The sequence below is a fragment of the Taudactylus pleione genome, unplaced genomic scaffold, assembly GCF_031769625.1.
Source record: "Taudactylus pleione unplaced genomic scaffold, aTauple2 ptg000502l, whole genome shotgun sequence".
NCBI classification, from domain to species: Eukaryota; Metazoa; Chordata; class Amphibia; order Anura; family Myobatrachidae; genus Taudactylus; species Taudactylus pleione.
This window is the reverse complement of record NW_028284904.1, coordinates 613,935-635,570: the sequence shown is the minus strand read 5'-3', so window position 1 is coordinate 635,570 and position 21,636 is coordinate 613,935. Positions and strand designations below refer to the sequence as shown.

General features: G+C 46.3%; 1 protein-coding gene across 1 annotated transcript in view; it reads left to right on the top strand.

Moving 5' to 3' along the window:
* Nucleotides 1-21,636, top strand: part of ZMAT4 (zinc finger matrin-type 4) — a 577,993-nt gene that overhangs the window by 171,241 nt on the left and 385,116 nt on the right. Inside the window, exon 4 of the mRNA XM_088449955.1 lies at nucleotides 7,558-7,717. Within this exon, the coding sequence (XP_088306081.1) occupies nucleotides 7,558-7,717 (160 nt within the window). The remainder of the gene's footprint in view (nucleotides 1-7,557; nucleotides 7,718-21,636) is intronic.

The window sequence follows — 21,636 nt, the reverse complement described above, 5'->3', positions numbered from 1 at the left end:
GCCCGTCTAGGGCCCTGCGAGTCAAAAGGGGCCCATCCACGAGCGCCTAGGTTGGCTTGTGGGAAATCCGGGCCTGCCCCTAATATAGCTATTCTGGGTACTTTAGTTTTTCCAAAACTTGCTATTAGCGTCTTTGCATAAGTGGTGAAGAATGGCATTAAGCAATTTTTTTTCAACAAAATAACTAGTTCCAGCACATTTGGGGTACATGAAAATGGGTGCCAGCATATTTAAAAGTTGCTAATGTGAAGTTTCAAAAAACTTAAAAAATCCACCTGCTGCCAGCACCTGCAATCTTAAAAACACCTGGGGCATAAGCGGGGACCCCCACTAGAGTCTATTTTGCTAGTTTTTAAGTTTGTCCCCCAACTTTGGTCTTATTCGCCCCAAAAATGAAAGTGTTTTTTTGGGGTGTTCTTAAATCTTTTTAATCTTTTTGTGACACAGTTTACCTTTGGGGGCTGTCCCAAGGGTGCTGAGTGGTTTCCGGACGTCTGCACCCCAAAACCCCAATTCTGCACATTTTTTCACCTGCTATTCATAGGCGAAACTTTTTCGCCAGGTTCATTGCATTGATATTCCGCACCGGCGAAAAGTCTCCACAGTTGAATACGGGGATAAGTTTCCGCTGGTGAAACTGATGTCATCGGCAAAACTTTTTCACCGAAAAGGGCTTTTCGCACCTAATTGAATGCGTCCCTTAGATGTGCTCTGCTGTAACCCCCCTCCCAATATAAAAATCCCTATTGTGCTAATCTTGCAAATTTGTCTATCCATATATACTCAAGAAGCAGGACATTACTACCTGCACCCTATTTATCATAATCAAAGTGCTGAACCTGGAAAGCAGAGAACCTACTGTACATACCTCTCTATAGGGTCTATTTATTCATCTCTGAAAATAAGGGCATTGTGGACCTCATTCAGAGTCGGTCGAAGCGGCCGCACGGTCGTACGCCACCGATGTTCGCTATACTGCGCATGCGTAAAGTTCGCAATGCGCGTGCGCAAACTAGCTGCTACGATCAGAAATTCCTCTCTCCTTGAACACAGCCAGGTCGGTAGTTTGAGTGACAGAATGAGGCGTTTGTGGGTGGTAACAGGGGAAGGTGCTTGAAAACGGGGGAGTGGAGATCCGAACGCAGGCGTGCCTCATTATGCGAACGGCGTTTTATGGGAGTGCATACGGATTATGGGAGTGCATAGTTAACAGAGTAGCATCATGGCACATGTGACATGGGAGGTTTTTACACTAACATGATCGTAGAGCTTAAGAGAGGGTATGGTCAACCTTAAGCTCTACAACCAGTTCCGATGGTTCCCAATGGTCTCAATTAATCCTTATATGCCCGGAGATGACGTGTAATGCGTACGAGAAGGGGGCGTATTTTTTTGTCTTCCGACCGCTTCCTCCCCTTGGTCGGCCAGCTACCGATCCGAACTTAGGGACGCAACTTGCGAGGGAATCATTTGCATATACGGCCCCTTTTCCCGTACGACCGAGCGGCCGTTTCGACCGACTCTGAATGAGGTCCTGAATATCTTTGGAGGTAACCCTCATGAATAGTGACATTAAATATTGGAAATGTAACAAGTACGTAGAGTTTCCTGATCACGATCACATCTCAGGATGGTGATAGTGGAATACGATGCAGGATATTTTTTTAGTAAAATACAAATGTCCCTCTGAATATGGACCATCGGCGCCAGTGCAACTGCGAAATAAGACCTAGTCGCTCTCCACGACATGCCTGCGTCTAACTAGCCCCCTCCCCGATGGAATGTCCACTGAAGTTGTCTCTCTCTTATTATTATTATCCTTTATTTATTTTATTATTATCCTCTATTTATATGACGCCACAAAGGTTCCGCAGCGCCTTACACAGAACATAAATGAGCACACAAGAAAAACAGTTAATAGTAATAAAAAACAATGTAGGACAAGGACATGGGGCCTGACTCAGAGCCGCTCGCAAAAAGCGAGTGCTCGCTCTGAATCAGGGCGGCCGCTTTGTTTTAAATAACCCGGCCTCCTGGCCGCTCGCTAAGCTGTAGGTGACCACCCACAGCTTTAGCGAGCGGCCAGGAGATGGTCGCGACCATCGTGACTAACGGGCTTGCGACGAGACCCTTGTGGTAGGGTCTCATCTGCCGCAAGCCCCAGTGAGCTTCTGGCTCTAATAGAGCCGGAAGCTCACTATTGACATCACTCGTGATGTCAGTAGGGCCGTCCACAAACGGCAGGCGTTCCTTCAGGAACGCCTCCGTTTGGCCAGCCAACCCCCCTCCCCGCCTACAAAATGGGGCGAGCTGTCGATCAACATCGACAGCCGCCCCGTTTGTAGTGAGCCCCGGAGCGAGAGAGTTTCTCTCTCGCTCCGGGGCTTGCGCACGCCGTGCGTGCGCAATGCCGCACCAGCGACCCGCTTGCGAGTGGGTCTGAATCAGGCTAATGGTATATAAACATAGCTGCATAACACAAGCAGCAGGGCCTCAGCAACCAGGTGTTAGGTGCCGTTGTGGGGAGTTAGGAGTAAATTATACTATAAGTAGGGGGAGGAGAAGCACATGAGGGACGAGGGCCCTGCTCGTGAAAGCCTACATTCTAAAGGGGAGGGGCAGACAGACAGGGGCGACACAGATGGGGTAGATAGTGAGGAAGGAGCATGGAGCAGTGGGTTAGGTTATGTGCTGTGGAATGTGTGTGTATAAGATGACCTGATGTAATGTCAAAATTAAGTCCTTCATTCATCTATCTCTATGACAGAAAATAGATTTTGTTTATGTGTTATTTACATGAGATGTACAAAATAAATTTGTAGCACTTTAATTATTGTGTGTTACATTTTAGCATCTAAATACATCCTGATAAAAATGCAGCTATTATGGGACTGTCCTGCCAGTAGTGACTACTTATAAACATATAAGTAAACAAGAAACCAGTGACTACAGTACAGTACAATACAATGCAAGACAAGGACAAGGTTTATATACATTGCTGCATTAGCGATCATAACACTCACATAAGCAACAGGGCGAAAGAGTTAGGTGCCCTAGTGGGTAAGTAGTAGATGAAAGTTTAAGTAGGGAGAAGCACAAGAGGGTCTACGTCCAAATTCGTCCTGCGCCCACCGGCGGTAACATTGGGACACGTGCACAGTCTAAAAGCTTTTGCCCACTTGCAGCCAAAGCGACACTGCGTCCAGCTCTGAACAAGGGCCCTGATTCAGAGCCGGACGCTCTGACCAGAGCGCTCGCTCTGAATCAGGGCCCTCCTCCATTAAAATGGAGCGTCCTCCTGGACGCTCGTATAGCTGTGGGTCACCACCCACAGCATATACCAGCGTGCAAAAAGATGGTCGCTCTGAATCAGGGCCCTCCTCCATTAAAATGGAGCGTCCTCCTGGACGCTCGTATAGCTGTGGGTCACCACCCACAGCATATACGAACGTGCAAAAAGATGGTCGCGATGGTCTTGACCATCGCGACCATCGGACTTGCGAGGGAAACCCTGCGGTCGGGTTTCCCAGCCGCAAGCCCAGGAGTGATTTTGGCAGAGCCAAAATCACTCCCACTGACATCACTAGTGATGTCAGTGGGGCCGGCTTCAGACGGTAGGCGTTCCCATGGGAACGCCTCCGTCTGGCAGGCACGCCCACCAAAGGGGGCGTGCTGTCAATCAACATCGACAGCACGCCCCCTTTGGTGCGAGATCCCGAGCGATGGAAAGCCCGTCGCTCGCCGGGTCTCGCGCATGCGCACGACGGAGCTCCCTCCGTCGTGCGCATGAGCAGTGGGGAACATTGACCTACTTGCGAGCGTACTGCCGCTCGCGAGTGGGTCTGAATGACCCCCAAGGTCCTCTGCCTGTGTCTGTATGTCAGTCTGTCTGTCTATCTGCTTTGCATTCACTGTTGTTCTGTTATTAATCCCCCTGATGTTCTGCAATTGATCCCTCTCTCGTGCCCAGTTACTGTACATTGTAGCAGTGCTTTGTGTGAATGAAGGAAGCCCTTGTATGCAGGTCTGCACGCGCTGCCGCGCACCTCGCACCCTCTCTTTCATTACAGCACTGACCGGTTTATCACGTGGAAATTATTCCCCAGCTACTAGTGAATTATTCATCGCTAGTTGGGATCAATTGAGTTGGCAGTTTTACAGCCTCACGTAAGTGCTTTATTTCTTTCCACGGTAAATTATGTCGACGTTTTTACGCCAACATTTTGTCAAGATGGATATTTTCCGTGCCAGCCTTGCGGTAATCACTTTTTTTGCTAATTGCAGTCGCCAGGTGGAACATTTTATCATCCCTGTTACACTGCTTATCAGAGTTTCAATATTATGAAACTCCCAGCAGCTTAGAGAGACAAAATGGAACGTGAATGAGCTTTCTCACTGGTATAACTAGGTATTCCATCTACATGTAACCTGGGAATATCATTTAAAATTCATGTCTAGGGGCCCAGAGCTGAATTGTAAATACAACAGTTAGTGCAGTGTTTCTCTAGCACTGTGGTGAGAAGGGACACAAAGATATCTGGGTGGAAGATCTACACTGACTAGATAGGCAGGTCGACACCAGATTTTCGACATGCAATAGGTCGACAGAGTCAAAATGTTGACATGGTCGAATTGTCGATAGATACCAGGTTGACACTGACTAGGTTGACAGGGTCAAATGGTCAAAAGATCGACACAAATGGTCAACACAGAAAAGGTAGACACATGGTTTTTCATGATTTTTAGGGTCAGGGTTAGAATGAGGGTTAGGGTTAAGTACTTGGCAAAGGTTACTTTCCTTTTGGGGGCGAAATAAAAACAAAGTTGGGGAACAAACATAAAAACTAGCAGAATAGACTCCACGGGGGTCCCCCAAGTATGCCCTAGGTGGTCCCCCAAGTATGCCCCAGGTGTTTTTTTTTTATTGCAGGTGATTGCTGAAGGTGCGTTTTTAAACAATTTTTAAAACCTTACTTTAGCGATTTTTAACCATGCTTGCACCCATTTTCATGTACCCCAAATTTGCTGGGACTACTTATTTTTGCCAAAAAAACCTGCTAAATGCTATTCTTCACCACTTGTGCAAAGACGCTAAATAGCAGCAATTGAGAGCATTTAAGCACCCTAAATACCTTCAACAAGGCTAGTCGGGGGTATCCTCCATGGTGATCTCCCATGTCAGTGCATCTTTTGGGGGTGTCAGGATGAATTCCCCAAATCTGACAGCACTTTTCGCCTGTTTGAGTTTCCCCCGAGACGCGTTTTCGCGTCCTTTGGAATTGAATAGGGCGAAAAGCAGTCCAGCGCACTGAAAGTGTTTTCTCCAAAAACACGCGATGTAGGCGGAAAGTCCGTCAGGTGAAAAATCCGGGACTTTTCGCCGGCAATTGAATACGGGCCTTAATGTCTTAGTACAATATGTATTTTTTTTTTTAATTGTAAGCACTATATAAATATAAGTATATTCCTTTTGCTGGCTCATAACTGTTCAAGAATATGCAATTCATTTTATACTGTACCTAAACTTGTGGGTCCCAAAGGAACATACAGTTGGATTTTGCTCATTTTTCATAATATTTAAAATGATGAATCTATCGGATATATTTACTAAAGTGCAGGTTTTTCGCAGTTAGTTATTATCCAAAACAACCAATCAGATTCTACTTCTCATTTATATAGCACCTTCTAGAACAAGGATGGGGAACCTCAAGCCCGGGGGCCATATAAGGCCCGCGGAGTCTTTTGGTCTGGCCCTCGGAGCTCTTGTCTGCTAGCCTCATCTGGATAGCAGGGTGCCTAGAATGGCACCCTGCAGCCAGAATCTATGCAGCAGTGCCGCCTGGATGCTTAGGATACTTCAGACTGTCACATCGCTGCCCTTACAGCTCCTCAGGATGCTCCAGGCATTGCTGTAATCACTGGCGATTGTGGCCCCGCCCAGTGTGACATCACATGGAGGGGGCGTAGTCTGCACCAGGCCCGCAAATAATGTTATATATATATCAAAATGGCCCTTGGCAGGAAAAAGGTTCCCCACTCCTGTTCTAGAAGATAATAGATGGAATTTGATTGGTTGCTATGGGCAACAACTCTACTTCTAGAAACCCGCACTTTAGTAAATATACCTCCTAATAGTCCATATTGCAGTGTTTGGTAAGTAACACATGGCACTGTAAGTTCTCTCCAGCTGACCTACGCAGATCAAGTCAGGAATGAAAGCTGGTTATACCTGGCAGAGTCTCACCCTTGCCAGTAGTTGTGTGGGAAGATGTGCTCACCTGAGGCCTAATCCTGATTCGGCAGCCAGATTTATTACTTTATACTAATGCGCCATCACCAGTGATGTCAGTGGGAGAGCTTCCGACTCTATTAGAGCCAGAAGCTCTCTGGGGCTTGCGGCCACGAGACCCTACCACAAGGGTCTCGTCGCAAGCCCTGATGGTCCCGATGGTCTTGACCATCGCGACCATCATCCTGGCCGCTCGCAGTAGCTGCGGGTGGTCACCCACAGCTATGCGAGCGGCCAGGAGGCCGCACAAAAAAAAAAAAACGCCCTGATTCAGAGCGAGCGCTTTTTGCTTTTTCAGAGCGTCCGTCTCTGAATCAGGCCCAGTGTCCATACTGACCGGCGTTGTGCACTAGAAAAAAATAAATTAAATTTCCAATTAGGGGTTAAAGGACCATTGAATACACCTAGAATTTGATTATGATATAAGTTCTAATCTTTATGTATTGGCAGCTAGGGATGCTCCCTATCTACACTGGCAGTCAAGGACTCATTACTACATGTTCTAGGTACAATGATTGTGCAGTTGCCATTAGTCATCCTACTGAGCTGACTGTAAGCAGGATTTCTAGAGGGGGGGTTTCCAAATGCTTGGTTTTAGAGTGAGTCTGTCCACGGAGAGGGCATAATTAGCACTTATCCAGCTTTAATATGTTACATACAAAGTATATTGTGTGTCATAATTCCAGCATATACAGGACCAGCGATCACAGTAAGCCATTATATGTGGCAGTAGGGCCATCCTGCCTGAGCTGAGTGTTTTTATGTCAGATGTGGGCACAATTCCAGAGCATTGGAGCAAGTTTGGGAGTCTGGGGGAGCGGCAGAAGAACCCAGCACTGCCCTGGATATATAATATATGTATATATCGGTCTCCTTATGTACTGGATAGTGTATTTATATACAGTATTAATAATTAGCCCTATAGATGGTCTATAACAGTGCACCCCTAACAGTGCATGTTTTCCACATCTCCTAGTTGGTGCACAGGTGTATTTATTACTGGCTGACACATTTTAAAAGATCCACAGGTGGTGCTAATTATTTCATTTGTGATACTGAGAACAACATGCAGCACTAGTAACATTCTATTATATTACTATTTCTATTGTGGTCATGGTGTGGGCTGGGGAGGGGGGTTTCCAGGCAGACAGAAACCCCCCCTGCGTTTGCCTATGGTAAGAGCCACCAGCTCCTCTGTATGTGTTTTTAAATTCTCTGAATTAATCAAATGTTAATAAATGTTATTTTTATTTATATATTTAAAACAGGAAAGTGATGAGACTGAAGTGGACAAGAATAAATGCTGCACCCTCTGCAACATGTTCTTCACGTCAGCGATTGTCGCCGAATCTCATTACCAAGGGAAGACTCACGCCAAGAGAGTAAAACTAGTCCTTGGGGAGTCGCCAGACATTCCCGTTCCTGCAGGTGAGAGAAAGCAATTCAAATCTGCATTTAAATTATACATATTCCAATACATATTTGACTGTACTTCACTGATGATGATGATGATGATGATGACAATAATCTGTTTGCATTTTCTTGACTTTGAATAGTTAAATACATCTTTACAAAATCAAGTTCTTAAATGTTCCTCTAGGTGGCGATATTGGAAATTTTTCATGCTTTTACCATTGTCAGAAAATATGGCAGCTCTCATTCATACAGTATGTTTCAGCAGGAATATGTCATCAATACATTACCTGAACACTGTACAGTACACTAATATGTCTTTCTGTTATTTTTTTTTTAAAGACTTAGGGGGAATTGTACTAAGCTTTGGAGAGAGATAAAGTGGAGTGAGTTAAAGTACCAACCAATCAGTGTTTGAAAAATGACAGTTGGGAGTTGATCGGTTGGTACTTTATCTCTTTCCACTTAAATCTCTCTCCAAGGATTAGTACATATACCACTTAGAATGACTTTCCGGCCCAGGGCTGGCAAAAGGGTGTTCCACTAACCCTGAGCCCAGTAAACACCTACGTCTTACCTTAGCAGGTGGAAAGCTGTCCTGCACCATACTCCCATCTCATCACTTACAGTACATTGGTGAACCTCAGCCAGCAGCATCACAACCTTCTGCTCTAGGTCAGAGTACAGATGTCACTGTGTGGACGCAACTGGAACATTGAATAAGTGACATTTCGTAACTCATTGTTTTAGGAGTCCCCTAAACAGGTCACCCTAGGCAACCACCTAGATTTGCCCAGTTCTGCTCCCACCCCCACCCCCCTAAATTCTGGCAAAATAGAAGTCCTTAGGAGCTAACAGTCAAAAGGCAAGACTAAAGGCCAACCTGCTACACTTAGTCTTGGGGATTGCAAAATATGGAATCTTGGTGTTGTCCTGGACTGTGGTTGGACACTTAAACGTCAGGTGTCAGCCGTGATCAAATCTTCATTCTTTCATCTTATGAAAACAGCCAGAATCAAGCACGTTATTTCCGCAGAAGTTTTGCCTTCAGTCATACATGTATCATCACTCTTAAGGCAGGTATCCACTACCCGAATAAACAGAGCGATTGAACGATAACGACATCTTTATTGTTCAGTTGCTCGTTAATCGGGCATGCAAATGTCGGAAACGACCAGCGATGCGCGTTCCCGCTGGTCGTTTGCAACATCAATCATCACCCGAACATGCCGGTCAATCTGCCGATAACGACAGATTGACCATGTTCGGGAATGATGGAGGGTGCCTACACTGAATGACAGATCGTTCAGTGTAGGTACTGCAGGGGATGGGGAACGACGGTACGATTACGATATCATAATGTGCGGCATTAGACTACTGCAATGCCCTCTACCTGGGTCTACCAGCAAAAGAAATGCACTGATTGCAGCTGGTACAAAATGCAGCTGCTAGGTGGCTTCCTAACCAGCCCCATAACATCCATTCTCTATTCCCTTCACTGGCTGCTGGTAAGATGACAAATCTATATCACGATTGGCTTACTGACATTCCACACCCTACATAACCAGGATCCAAAGTACCTGAAGCAGCTTCTGATCCCTTACACCCCACTAGCTTACTTTGATGGCAGTACCTAGAATCTCCCTTACCTAATGTAGCAATAGAGCTTTTATCTTAGCAGCTTCAACTCAGGAGGCCTCCATTCTAGAATCTGTCAAAAACATACTCAAGACTTACCTGTTAACGCGTTTCATAAATGCCTATATATGTTCTAGATGGAAAAAACCAACAACAACCCAAATACTTAGCTCTCTTTTCTATAGCCTGTTAATACTTTAGGTTATTTTGTGTCATGTGTTTGATGATCTGAAAATGTAAAGTACTCTGAGCCCTGTTGGGAGAAATGCGTTGTATACATAACATTATTAGTAATGGCTACATTGTAACAGAGGGTGTTCTATAGTAGAGGAATGTAATAGTTGCCTAAAATTGTCTTTAGTAATGTCCTCCTTTGTACTCCAATATTGTGCTGGCTTTGTTTCCTCAACTTCTGTCTATTCTTATACTAATGAGAAAGAATGAGTGGGCTTAATTAACGTCATTATAAAATGTCACTTATAGAATTCACATGTAGTCATTTTTTACAGCTTTATCCAACGGCTTCATCATTCTACATTTAAAAAGTAGCTAATTATTCCGTTTTAAGAGAATATAGAACAACTGAATTTTACTTTGTTAAGAAAGCACAAGAAAAATCTTATAAAGTATATATAACGACTTTTTTTTGTATTTATTGGAATAATCGTGTAGTTCCCTGAAAGACGTTTTTAAGAACATTTTTAGTAGTCTCTCTCTTCTTCCGCACTGGCCCAGTTGTAGAATTTGGCAGGAAGAACTGTACAGATTTCACTGCAGCCCTTAAATGTAACAGGACTTCTATTACAAGAGAGCCAAGATCTCACTCTCTACGTGCCTAGAGCTATCCAGCTTGCTGAGAAGGAAGATCTTTGGCGTGCCAAGTAGGACATTTGGCCTGGGTTCCCAGTAATTCAGTCAGTACCTGGTACTAGATCAAGCTGCTTATCATTACTAATTCTATTCTAAAATAAGAAGACCTCAAACTTTGATTGCAACATTTTCTTATTTCTCACTGTCATTGAACAAATTCCCCTAAAGCATAGGTCTTCAACGTTTGGCCCTCCAGCTGCTGTGGAACTACAGATCCCAGGATGCCCTGCCACAGATTCAGTATGCTGTTATATTAAAACGGTGGCAGTGCATGCTGGGATGTGTAGTTCCACAGCAGCTGGAGGGCAAAAGGTTGAAGACCCATGCCCTAAAGAGTCAGGAGAATAAAATTATGTAAGTGAAACTTATTTTTGATTCTCTTTTATAGAAAATCACCACGTATCAATAATTATCCTCTTGTTAACCATCTTTTCTTGGTTTATGTATTCAGATTACCGTATATACTCGCGTATAAGTCGACCCGAATATAAGCCGAGGTACCTAATTTTACCACAAAAAACTGGGAAAACTTATTGACTCGAGTATAAGCCTAGGGTGGGAAATGCAGCAGCTACTGGTAGTAATCCCCCCTCTGGTACTGTCCCCAGTAGTAATCCCCCCCTGGTAGTGTCCCCAGTAGTAATCCCCCCCTGGTAGTGCCCCCAGTAGTAATACCCCCCCTGGTAGTGCCCCCAGTAGCAATATCCCCCGCTGGTAGTGCCCCCAGTATTAATCCCCCCCTGGTAGTGCCCCCAGTAGCAACATCCCCCCTGGTAGTGCCCCCAATATTAATCCCCCCCCTGGTAGTGCCCCCAGTGCAATATCCCCCCCTGGTAGTGCCCTCAGTAGCAACATCCCCCCCTGGTAGTGCCCCCAGTATTAATCCCCCCCCTGGTAGTGCCCCCAGTAGCAATATCCCCCCCTGGTAGTGCCCCCAGTATTAACCCCCCCTGGTAGTGCCCCCAGTAGCAACATCCCCCCTGGTAGTGCCCCCAGTATTCCCCCCCTCCCTGGTAGTGCCCCCAGTAGCAACATCCCCCCCTGGTAGTTCCCCCATTATTAATCCTCCCCCTCTGGTAGTGCCCCCAGTAGCGATATCCCCCCTGGTAGTACCCCCCGGTAATAGCCCCCCCAGTAGAAAGAAATGTAAAAAAAAAAAACACTTACCTGTAACCCCACTCTTGGTCCCGACGCTGCTACAGGCTCCTCCGCCGCTTTGCATAATGGGAGAGACGTCGTCATGACGACGTCTCTCCCATTACCCACTGCGGGAGCCGGAAGATGGCTCCCGCAGTGGGAGCAGCAGTAGCCGCTGAGAGTCTGACAGACTCTCAGCGGCTGCTGATTACACCAAACACATAGCTGCCGGCTCCGGCGGCTGTGTGTTTAGCAGTGTGTAGTGCTGACCGAACTCCGTCCAGTCAGCGCTACACACGCGGCGCAGGCTGTGTCGCAGTGACACAGTCTGCACCGCGGCCCGCATGGTACGCTACTCAGCAGCGTACCATGCGGGCATGACTCGAGTATAAGCCGAGGGGGTGCTTTTTCAGCACAAAAAATGTGCTGAAAAACTTGGCTTATACTCGAGTATATACAGTAATAATATTTATAATTCTGTATAGTGTCATGGACTACCATGGGAATCGCAGTCACATGACGCAGAGAGGCTTTGGATTACCTCTCTGAGCTCTGTCTGCTCTGTGCACTGTAGAATCCTCCCCCTCCTTCCTCCCCCTCTGTGTTCACATGACACAAAGATTTGAGCTTGACTGGCAGCTGTATTTTGTGCATTCCAGGGGGATGGTCAAAGACTGTACATATAATTGTGTACTCCTCTTTTAAGGAGACATGTCAGCAGTTATAACAAGGTTTTTATTATTTGCTGGGCTAGATAAAATCTCTCATGTGAGGATATGAATATTTGATGCATTCTCACTGTGTTTGGCCACCTTACAATATAAAGTATGTATCCTGTTTTTTCTCTCCCGCACGTGAACTCACTGTGGATTCTCTGTACTTGTATACATATTCATACTTATAAGAGAACCACTGGTGTGCATCTTATCTTACAATGATTTGCTGTATCCCACATGTTTCCTATAGTTTGCATTTATATTAGCTTGACTGTTTGGGATGACATGAAGTATTTTCTCTAGATTTGTGCCTGCAATGCATTATAGTGTACACGTTTTTCATTAGTTTTGCTTTCAAGCTGGAGACCTTTATATGACCGATTGTTTTAAAATATTAGGATACATTAATTTCTTATATCTGGAAAAAAAAATGTTTATAGGTTCCAGCTCTATGATAATTTTGAGAATTTGAAAGTTGCTCTGTTGGAAGTCTGTTGTCCTAATGGGATTGGCTTATTTCGGATTATCCCTAGTAGTACTACAGCTTAAAGATCTCTCTAAGGGGCCTATTTATCATCGGAAGCCAACGGTATACTTAAGTATCCAACTCGCAGCGGGGGCAACGTGACACCAGAGCAATTCATCATTGCTCCGGTGCGGGGACAGCTGCTCCGAAAACTACAGTAGCTGTCCCCCCGGTTAGTATCACAGCTACAGAAGTAGCTGCGTTACTTAGCTCCTCTCCATCGTCCCGGCTACGCATGCTCACAGCCGCCAGGGAGGTAGTGAGGAGGTGGCGGAGGGATCCACTCGGATTCCTCTTCGCATCCCTGGTACTCCTTCCCATAGGAAGGAGGGGATCCGGTCTAAAGATCTACAGTAAAAAGGTATACAATGTCTAGATAGACACCAGATGTTAGATATTCAATAGGTCGGCAGGGACAAAAGGTCGACACACTAAAGGTCTACAAGTAAGAAGGTCGACATGTACAAATGGTCGCCAGAGAAGAAAAACTAACAGCGCTGCGGGGCACCTTAAATGTACATTAATTTAATAATTCCAGCTATATTGCAATATAATTAAATCTGTTTAATCATATAAAAATGGATTTAATATATAACAAACATTCTTTACTCATAACAACACCCTAAAATATACATATACAAATTAAAAAGCAATCGTATGATGATCAAAATATTGTACTGTGTCTCAGAAGTGTAACACCAAATAATTTATGATAACCAATCAATGTCAATTAATGTTGCAAAATAGCTAACTCTTTAATAAGGTAGCTAATCTATCTCAATCACCACAATACAATGATACAATAAAGCATAAATAAAGATAAAAAAAAGCACTTATTATAATCCACCAGAATAATAATATAGATCTGTCACGATCAACAATCTTTAAGAAGCTTGTGTAAATATTCCCTGCAATAACCCTTAAGCCGCGTCCGGCTGGGGATTAATAGCAGTTCTCCACAATTGGATGGATGTATGGAAAGAATGTAACACTCCATCCTGTATGGACAGTGTAATATCCTTCTCTAATGTCCCGTAAAATATAACAATAGTAAACGGGGAGGCGAACCATGTACAACGTCCGGGCACTCACTGAAAGCACTAGGTCCTATATACCTCGCGGCAAGGCCCACCCTTGAACACCGCTTCTCCTGCTTGTGACCTGTTGTAAATAGCTTGCCAATAGTACTGCCTGGGAATAATTACCCGAGCTGTCTGTGCCTGCGGTCTCTCACTGCCACAGGATAGTGAGGTCTGGAGTCCCAAAAGCACCAGGTCTTGATAACCTCGTGGCAGGGTCCGCCCTTAAACAGCGATTCTCCGGTCTGGTGTCCCTGTGTAACGGTATCCGGTCAATCTCCCCGCATGGTGCGCCTACTGGAAAAGCACCTGTATCATCCCAACCTGTGACATCTTAGCCACAATGGTTGGCTTTAAGTTTGCACTACCCCAAGTCCAATCAAACGGGTACAGCTCAGCGGAGACAAGTGCTGAATCGTAGTATCCACAGTCATGGTCAGATAATGATTGATAAAAGTTTCGCTAATGCGTTTCTTCCCAATAGGGATTTCTTCAGAGGGGTCGACAGGGTCAAAAGGTTGACACGAAAATGGTCAACACATGATTTTTTTTTTTTCAGGGTTAGACACTTACCGGAGTGTTAGGTTTACGCACTTACCCCAATGGTTACGGTTAGGCGCTTACCCCAATGGTTAGGGTTAGGCACTTGCCCCAATGGTTAGGCACTTACCCCAACTGTTATGGTTAGGCACCAGGAAGGAGGGTTAGGCACTTACCTGAGGTTAGGCACTAGAAGGGATGGTTAGGGTCAGGCACCTACCCCGACGGTTAGGGTTAGGCACCAGGAGGAAGGGTTACCGTTAGGCACTAAAGGAAGGGTTAGGAAAAAACAAAACATGTGTTGACCATTTTTGTGTAGACCATCTGCACGGCGACATTTTGACCATGTCGACCATTTGTACATGTCGACCTTATTACATGGCGACCTATAGTGTGTCGACATATTGTCCCTGTCGACCAATTGACTGTCTACCGTTAAATATCATTCCTTATAGCTGCATATTGCATCAGTAAGAAATGGTAATGATATGGGGCTTATAAAATGTATTTTTCCAGGACATAGGCTTCATGATAAGAGCCCGTCTATCACTTTACATCTGGGTATGGACTTGGCGAGGCTAATTGGCATACGTGCACCAGTATCAGCTGACGGGAAATTTTTTTTACATGACAATAGCCCATTGGCTACTATGGGCTAACGCCATATGAAGATGGCTTTAGCTACACTTGGGCCAAGTTCTTTGTAAAGTTTCCTTTACCGCAGACAGCTATGGGGACAGCTTTTGCGAATGATAGAAGAGGGAACCTCATAATACATATCTATAAAAATGGTGACAAGTCTTTGAAAACATCAGTTTAATAAGTATGCCCCTAAGTCTTTAAGCACGCCAGTATTTCAGGTCTGGGTACACTTCCACCAATGGCGTCACTGGGGTTGGAGGAACACAGTGCGTGTACTCACCCTTTCAGCCCCTCCTCTCTGGTCTCCTTGTGCACCAAAGGCGCTTGTCAATGGGCATGGCCTCATGTCAGCGAAGCCACGTCCCACGGTGAATGGCATTTTGGGGGCATGACCGGATGTTACGCCTCTTGTCTTGTCGCGCTGGGGGCTTGCCCATCGCTCCTGGAGCTGCTAGCCAGCCTCCAGCCTGTCCGGACACAGCGTGGATCCGCTATCACCGCAGTTTATTAATGCATCAGTGTCACTAGGGAGGGTGCAGGGGGTGCGGACCACACCGGGTGACACCAAAATGCTGGCTCCTCTTCTGTAACCGCGAGCTGGGTGCTGCACTGTGATGTTATTTGTGCAGCACACCAGCTCCCGGTTGCTGAGAAGGGACCGGCGGTGTAGGGGGGGGAGTCTTTGGGGGCAGATTGGCATCTCTGAGAGTGCGGGGGAACCCCCCCAGGGATGAAACCGGGGGGGGGGGTGTGCTGCAAGCTCATGCCCTTCCCCATGTGGTCATGCCCTTTTCCCCCCATGCACTCCATCGCCACGCGGGGAGCTTGTTTGCCATACTAGATGTCACCGAACCACAGTGATGCCATGATTAATGTTCCAAAACTAAAGTTATACCATTGAGCCGATGAATGTTGTCTAGCAGGTAGCTAGGAACAGGGTCGTCAAGTGCTCTGTTTTCCCGGGTACGATCGGGGGGCCGTGGCCAATTCTGGGGAGACGCATCACACCCACAGTATTTATCGCCTGTATTGCAGACATCACGTTTCTACAGCCGGAGGCGTTTTGATATTTCCCAAGATAGCTTGTTCATAATATTTCAGGGAGCCCTGTGTAAGTTCTGCAAAGTCTGATCTCATTGTATTAAAGTAAATAATGAACTCCTGATTATTCTTGTCACTGTCCCTCATGAGTTGTTGTGTAATTACATTTGGTTTTAGGTTGTGAAACTGCTTTTGACTAACTTTAATATTCAGGTTTCTCACTTGACATCAGACTACAAAGTGCAGCTCAGACTAATGGTGCGTACACATGGTCAGATATAACAGGACGATAATATCGATATATATCGTTATCGATCATATCGTCCTGTTTTTGGGCCCTTCCAACCCCCAAACGATGGTCAATGCGCGGGCACGGATGGTCGATATTGACCATCGTCTGTGCATGCAGGCCAACCTCATCGATATCGACCTGGTTAGCCCGGTTACTATAGGGACCCGCGGGTCGTTGTAGTTGTTTGGGGGTTGGTGCATGTGCTGGATGGTCAATATCGAACATCCAGCTCATGAAGGACGATCAGACAACGATATCTTTATCGTTGTCTGATCACTCCGTGTGTACAGAACTTTAGGGCCGAATTTAATTAGAGGCGAAAAGTCACGATTGGCGAAAAGCGCAATGATTTTGCCTCGTTCGACTGTTTGGACGCAATGTTTTCACCATGCGTGTCCCTGCCTTTCTCCCTATTTCCAAAACATGCAAAAACGCGGATAGGCGAATGTAGTGAAAAGCAAATCTAGAGAAAAGGTCAGCATATTTTTGGGGAAATCAGTCTGTACCCCATAAAAAGCTGAAATTTGAACCTCGGAATCAATATACAAGAGTATAAATATCCCTAATAAGAGTATTTAGGGATCTTACATTGCGTCAAAGGGCTGTTATATGCATATTTGCATAAGTACCGTAGTTAAATTTGGGGTACATGTAAATGGGTACTAGTATATTTTGGTGTCTATAAAGTGAAGATTTAAATAAATCACCTGCTGCAGCCTCCTGCAATCCTAAAAACACCTGTCTAAACCTTATAGCCCACCAAAATACCTGGTCCCCTACTTTTCCCCATTTCCAACACTTTTTACATTTTCGCCCCAAAAATTACATGTCTTTTTAAAAAAAAAAAAATTCCTAATTAGTTATTAGGAGGGATGTCCAAAGGGGATGCAGGCAGGAAGCCGACGGTCGAAATGCCGACTGCCGGCTTCCCGACTGTCTAATCCCAGCAGGGGTCTAATGACAGGCGTTGAAATCCTGACGCCTGTCATTTTACCTGTGCCAGGAGCCCGACTCCCGGCATACCTAACAAAGGTACGCTGTGGGGGGGAGGGATGGTTAGGAGCTCCTGGGGGGACTTAGGGTTAGGCACCCCCCCGGGAGAGTTGGGCTAGGGTAAGGGGGGTTAGGGTTAGGCACCCGCCCTGGGAGACTTAGATTGCAGGGAAGGGGGGGGTAGGTTTAGGCACTTACAGGGGGGGTTAGGCACTTAGGGGTGCCTAACCTCCCCCCAAGGGAGGGTTAGAGGGGGGGGTTGGGTTAGTGAATTCTTAAAATACTTACCTGTCGGAATCTTCACTGTCGGTCTTCCGGCGTCGGGATTTGAATATGCGTCCAGCGGTATTTCATACCCATCTCGTCCAAAGGGTTCTCAATCAAGTCCCCACATTTGTACCCCAAAAAATGGATTTTGCACTTCTTTTCTCCTGCCTTTTGCTGGATAAACTTTTTTGCCTATTTTTGCCTATGGAGTTGTTGCCTAGGAGAAAATACGAAGATACTTTGGGAACGGGCGAATGGTGGCTTTTCACCTTTAATTGATTTCGGCCCTAAAATCGGGTAGCGCTCCCGGCTACCCGGAAGAGTAGGAAGTCTACCACTGGCCCGCACCACCCTCTTTGCTGCCTGCACCCCTTGTGGTTGCCTACTTCCTAAACAAAAGCGGGCAGTACGCTGGGGGGGGTTTGATGACGTGATTCGCACTGAATCGCGTCATTGTAGCTCCGCCCCCCGCTGCACAGTGCCTGTAATATGGGGTCTGTACAAGTTAGGATGTCAACAAATCTTCCCTGGTAACCTGGCGGCTCCAGCAGTGGCTTCCGGGTCATGTGTCTTCTCTGGATCAGACATTTTAACATGGACGCCATGTTCCCGGAGACCTGGGCAAGCGCAGTGGGCTCTGGCACAATCTACTGCGCCACAGAGAGGATGGGGCCCGTTCGGAGTCTGCACACGAGTCCCACCACACCTGTGATATACTGAAGTATTTTTTGTCCAAATCCAAAATAGGAAATATATTAGTGTACAGTATGTATGACATCTTGCAGCCTCACATTCTCCTTAGTGCTGCCAGTACATATACTGCATACTGAGTGTAATTGCCACAAGTCAGTGCTAACTACATGGAGTCAGTTTTATCATCATGCTTTTAAATGTAGGTCACTGATTGTTGTCAATTTAGTTAACGTTTCTCTGTCTGTTGCATTGATTTGCAATCACAGCTTGTGCAGGGTCACTGCAGACAGCACAGCGCTAGGTTGGAGTTTATACTATATCCTGGCCCCCAGTCACTCACAATCAGACTAGACACCACACTAACAGCTAATTAGTCCTGACAATTACATTTGATTTTTTTGCACAAAGTGTTATACACACAACATGGACAGATTTTCCTAAAGACTCTGCTTAAGCAGAAATGACACAATCCCGATGCATATACTTTCTGCCATCTGCTTTGTTCTCCAGGTGTGTAAAATACAATCTGGTAATGTGCATGTGACAGGATGGGCTTATTTCTCCACCCTGTTGGGGAGGTTGGTTTTACAGTTTTGTCTTGGAGTTCCTCATTGCCAGGAACCTGCCTTTACCGACCATTCCTACCAGTGGCAGTTCCTACCATTTTCAGTCCAAGGGGCTGCAGCTCAGGTCAGCGCCAGCCCAGACTCCATAATTACTTGTTGCGTCTGTTGCAGAAAATCTGGCGGCTAGAGACTGCATCGGCTGCAGCCCTTAGAGACCAGGTAACGCTGGCTTTCTAGCAGCCAAAGTCGCTTCACATTGACAATCGCAAGGGGACAGAACACCTTTCCCTAGGACTGACAGTCAGACTTGTGATTAGCAATGTGAAACCAGTGCACAGACTGAGGACTTTCTGGGGGTGGTGGAGTTTACTGGGGGGGGCCTGCTGATCACCCGATATCGGCAGATTGGCCCGATATTTGCATAGGTGTGTATGCAGGAGTATTAGCTGATAAATGGCTTCAGACACTCCTGCAGTGGTTGGATCGGGAGGTCGCATCTTATGAGCTGCTTAAAAATTGAGCTGCCCGACCTCCCTGTCTCATAGTACACACTGTGGGCCTGATTCAGACCCGGTCGCAAGCGCTGAGCACTCGCAACCGGGTCGCTGGTGGCCTACAGCGCATGCGCACGACAGAGCCGTCTCCGTCGTGCGCATGCGCGAGACCTGGCTAGCGACGGGCACTCCATCGCTTCGGTTCTCGCTCCAAAGGGGGCGAGTTTTCGATGTTGAGTGACAGCTCGCCCCGCTTGGTGGGCGGGCCGGGGGGGTGGCTGCCCAAACGGAGGCGTTCCAATGAGAACGCCTGCCGTTTGGGGGCGGCCCCACTGACATCACAAGTGATGTCAGTGGAGAGATTCTGGCTCTGTTAGAGACAAAAGCTCTCTGGGGCTTGCGATGAACGAGACCCTACCACAAGGGTCTCGTCGCAAGCCCGATGGTCGCAATGGTCTTGACCATCGCAACCACCATCATGGCCGCTCGCAATAGCCAAGAGGCCGCTCCAAAAAAAAAAAAGCCCGGCCCTGATTCATAGCGAGCGGCTCTGAATCAGGCCCTGAGACAACAATAGCTTAGTGTGTACGGGGTGCACACTTATCAGATAATTGCTCCTAGAATCAGAGCCGTTTTTTCTCATCAGTGTGTACCCAGGTAACGTGGTAACTCGGCACTCCTCTGTATATTGTTACTGCAATCTGGCCATGTGGCGTGTTTAATTAGCAGAGCTACAGTATTACACACAACCACTTAAAGGTAGTGGAAGTACAGATGTGTCCTTATACTTTTTTGCTGCTGTCGCGCTAAAAAGCCCCTCTTGTCGCGCCAGGTCCCGTGAGACTCTGCTAGTGCTGGGCATCTTTTTTGCATCTTTTTTTTTGCTGAAAATGCATCTAAGGCGTAAATTTACTAAAGTGAGAGTTTTTAGAAGTGAGTATTAGGCCCGTTTTCAATTTGAGGCAAAAAATCCATACTTTTCGCATGCTGGACTTTCGCCTCCTTCGCCTGTTTTCCAGGCGGAAAAGTATCGCGCGCGTACTCGCTGTTCCCCGTATTCAATTCCAAAGGCGGCGAAATCGGGAACCTGCGAAAGTTTGAATGGGCGAAAAAATACGGGAATTTTCGGGGAAATAATTGTGGGACCCCCCTAAAGATGTCCAGACCTGGGGGATCACTATGGGTACCCCCGTTTTTGCAAGCAGAAGAAAGTCGGGTTTTTAAATAGCCGCTGCAGGTGCATAAATGCGGCTTTGAAGAAGGTGATGCAGAAGAGCATTTAGAATTTTTTTTGGCCAAAAATAACTATGCCCATCAAATTTGGGGTACTTGAAAATGGGTGCAAGCATATTTTTAAGTCCCATAAATGATTTTTAAACATTCTGCAAAAATGCACCTACCACTACTCCCGCAATGAAGATAACACCTGCCGCAGACAAGGGAACCCCTCTGCACTCCATTCCGCTAATTTAGAAGTGTGTTCCCTATTTTTTTTTTTAACCCCAAAATTTAACTAATGTTTTGGGGTGTCCCTATTTTTTTTTTTACTTTTTTTCACACAGATCGTTATAAGGGGGCATTCCCAAATGTGCAGGCTATTTTTTTTAAGCCTGCACCCCTAACCCCAATTCTGCACTTTTTTAGCCAGCTAAAGGCTGGGCGAATATTTATCCCCATTTTTTTACATTGACTTTTCGCACCAGCGATAATTGAAGTAGGCAAAAATTGACGTCATCGGCGATAAATTATCAACGATTCGGACATTTCGCCTCAAATTGAATACGAACCTTAGAAGATACGTTGCCCATAGCAACCAATCAGATTCTAGCTATTATCTTCTAGAAGGTGCTAGTTAAGTAGAATCTGATTGGTTGCTATGGGCAGCATCTCTTCCAATACTCACTTCTAAAAACTCTCACCTAAGTCATACCTGCCGACATTCAGCTCCCTCCTTCCGGGAGGGAGCTGAATGTCTGCGTGCAGCAGGGGGCGTGGCCGGGTATTTACGAGGCATTGGCATTGTGAAGCAGGGGGCGGGGCCACGATGACACGATTTGGCGCAAATCACATCACTGCCCCCCCCCCCCCTGCTGTGGGGCTTTCTATGAGGTAGAAGGGGTGGCAGGCGGCAGCTGGGAGGCTTGCCTGCCTTTCCCGGGGGTTGGGAGCGGCACCCGATATTCGGGTGGCTCCCGACCAAACCGGGAGGGTAGGCAAGTCTGAACTAAGTCTCAATGTGATGTGACTAGGATGCACAAGCAGACTGTGCTGATTAATTGGATAAGCAACACTTGCATATCTATGTGCGACTGAGTCTCTGAATCTGTATACGAATGTAGCGGCTGAATCTTTTTCATTCCAAGTTCCGTTGTGGTTCAGACTCCGGTGGCCCCAGATATACAAGTGTCACATATCAAATAAATCGACACAGTCTGCTGGA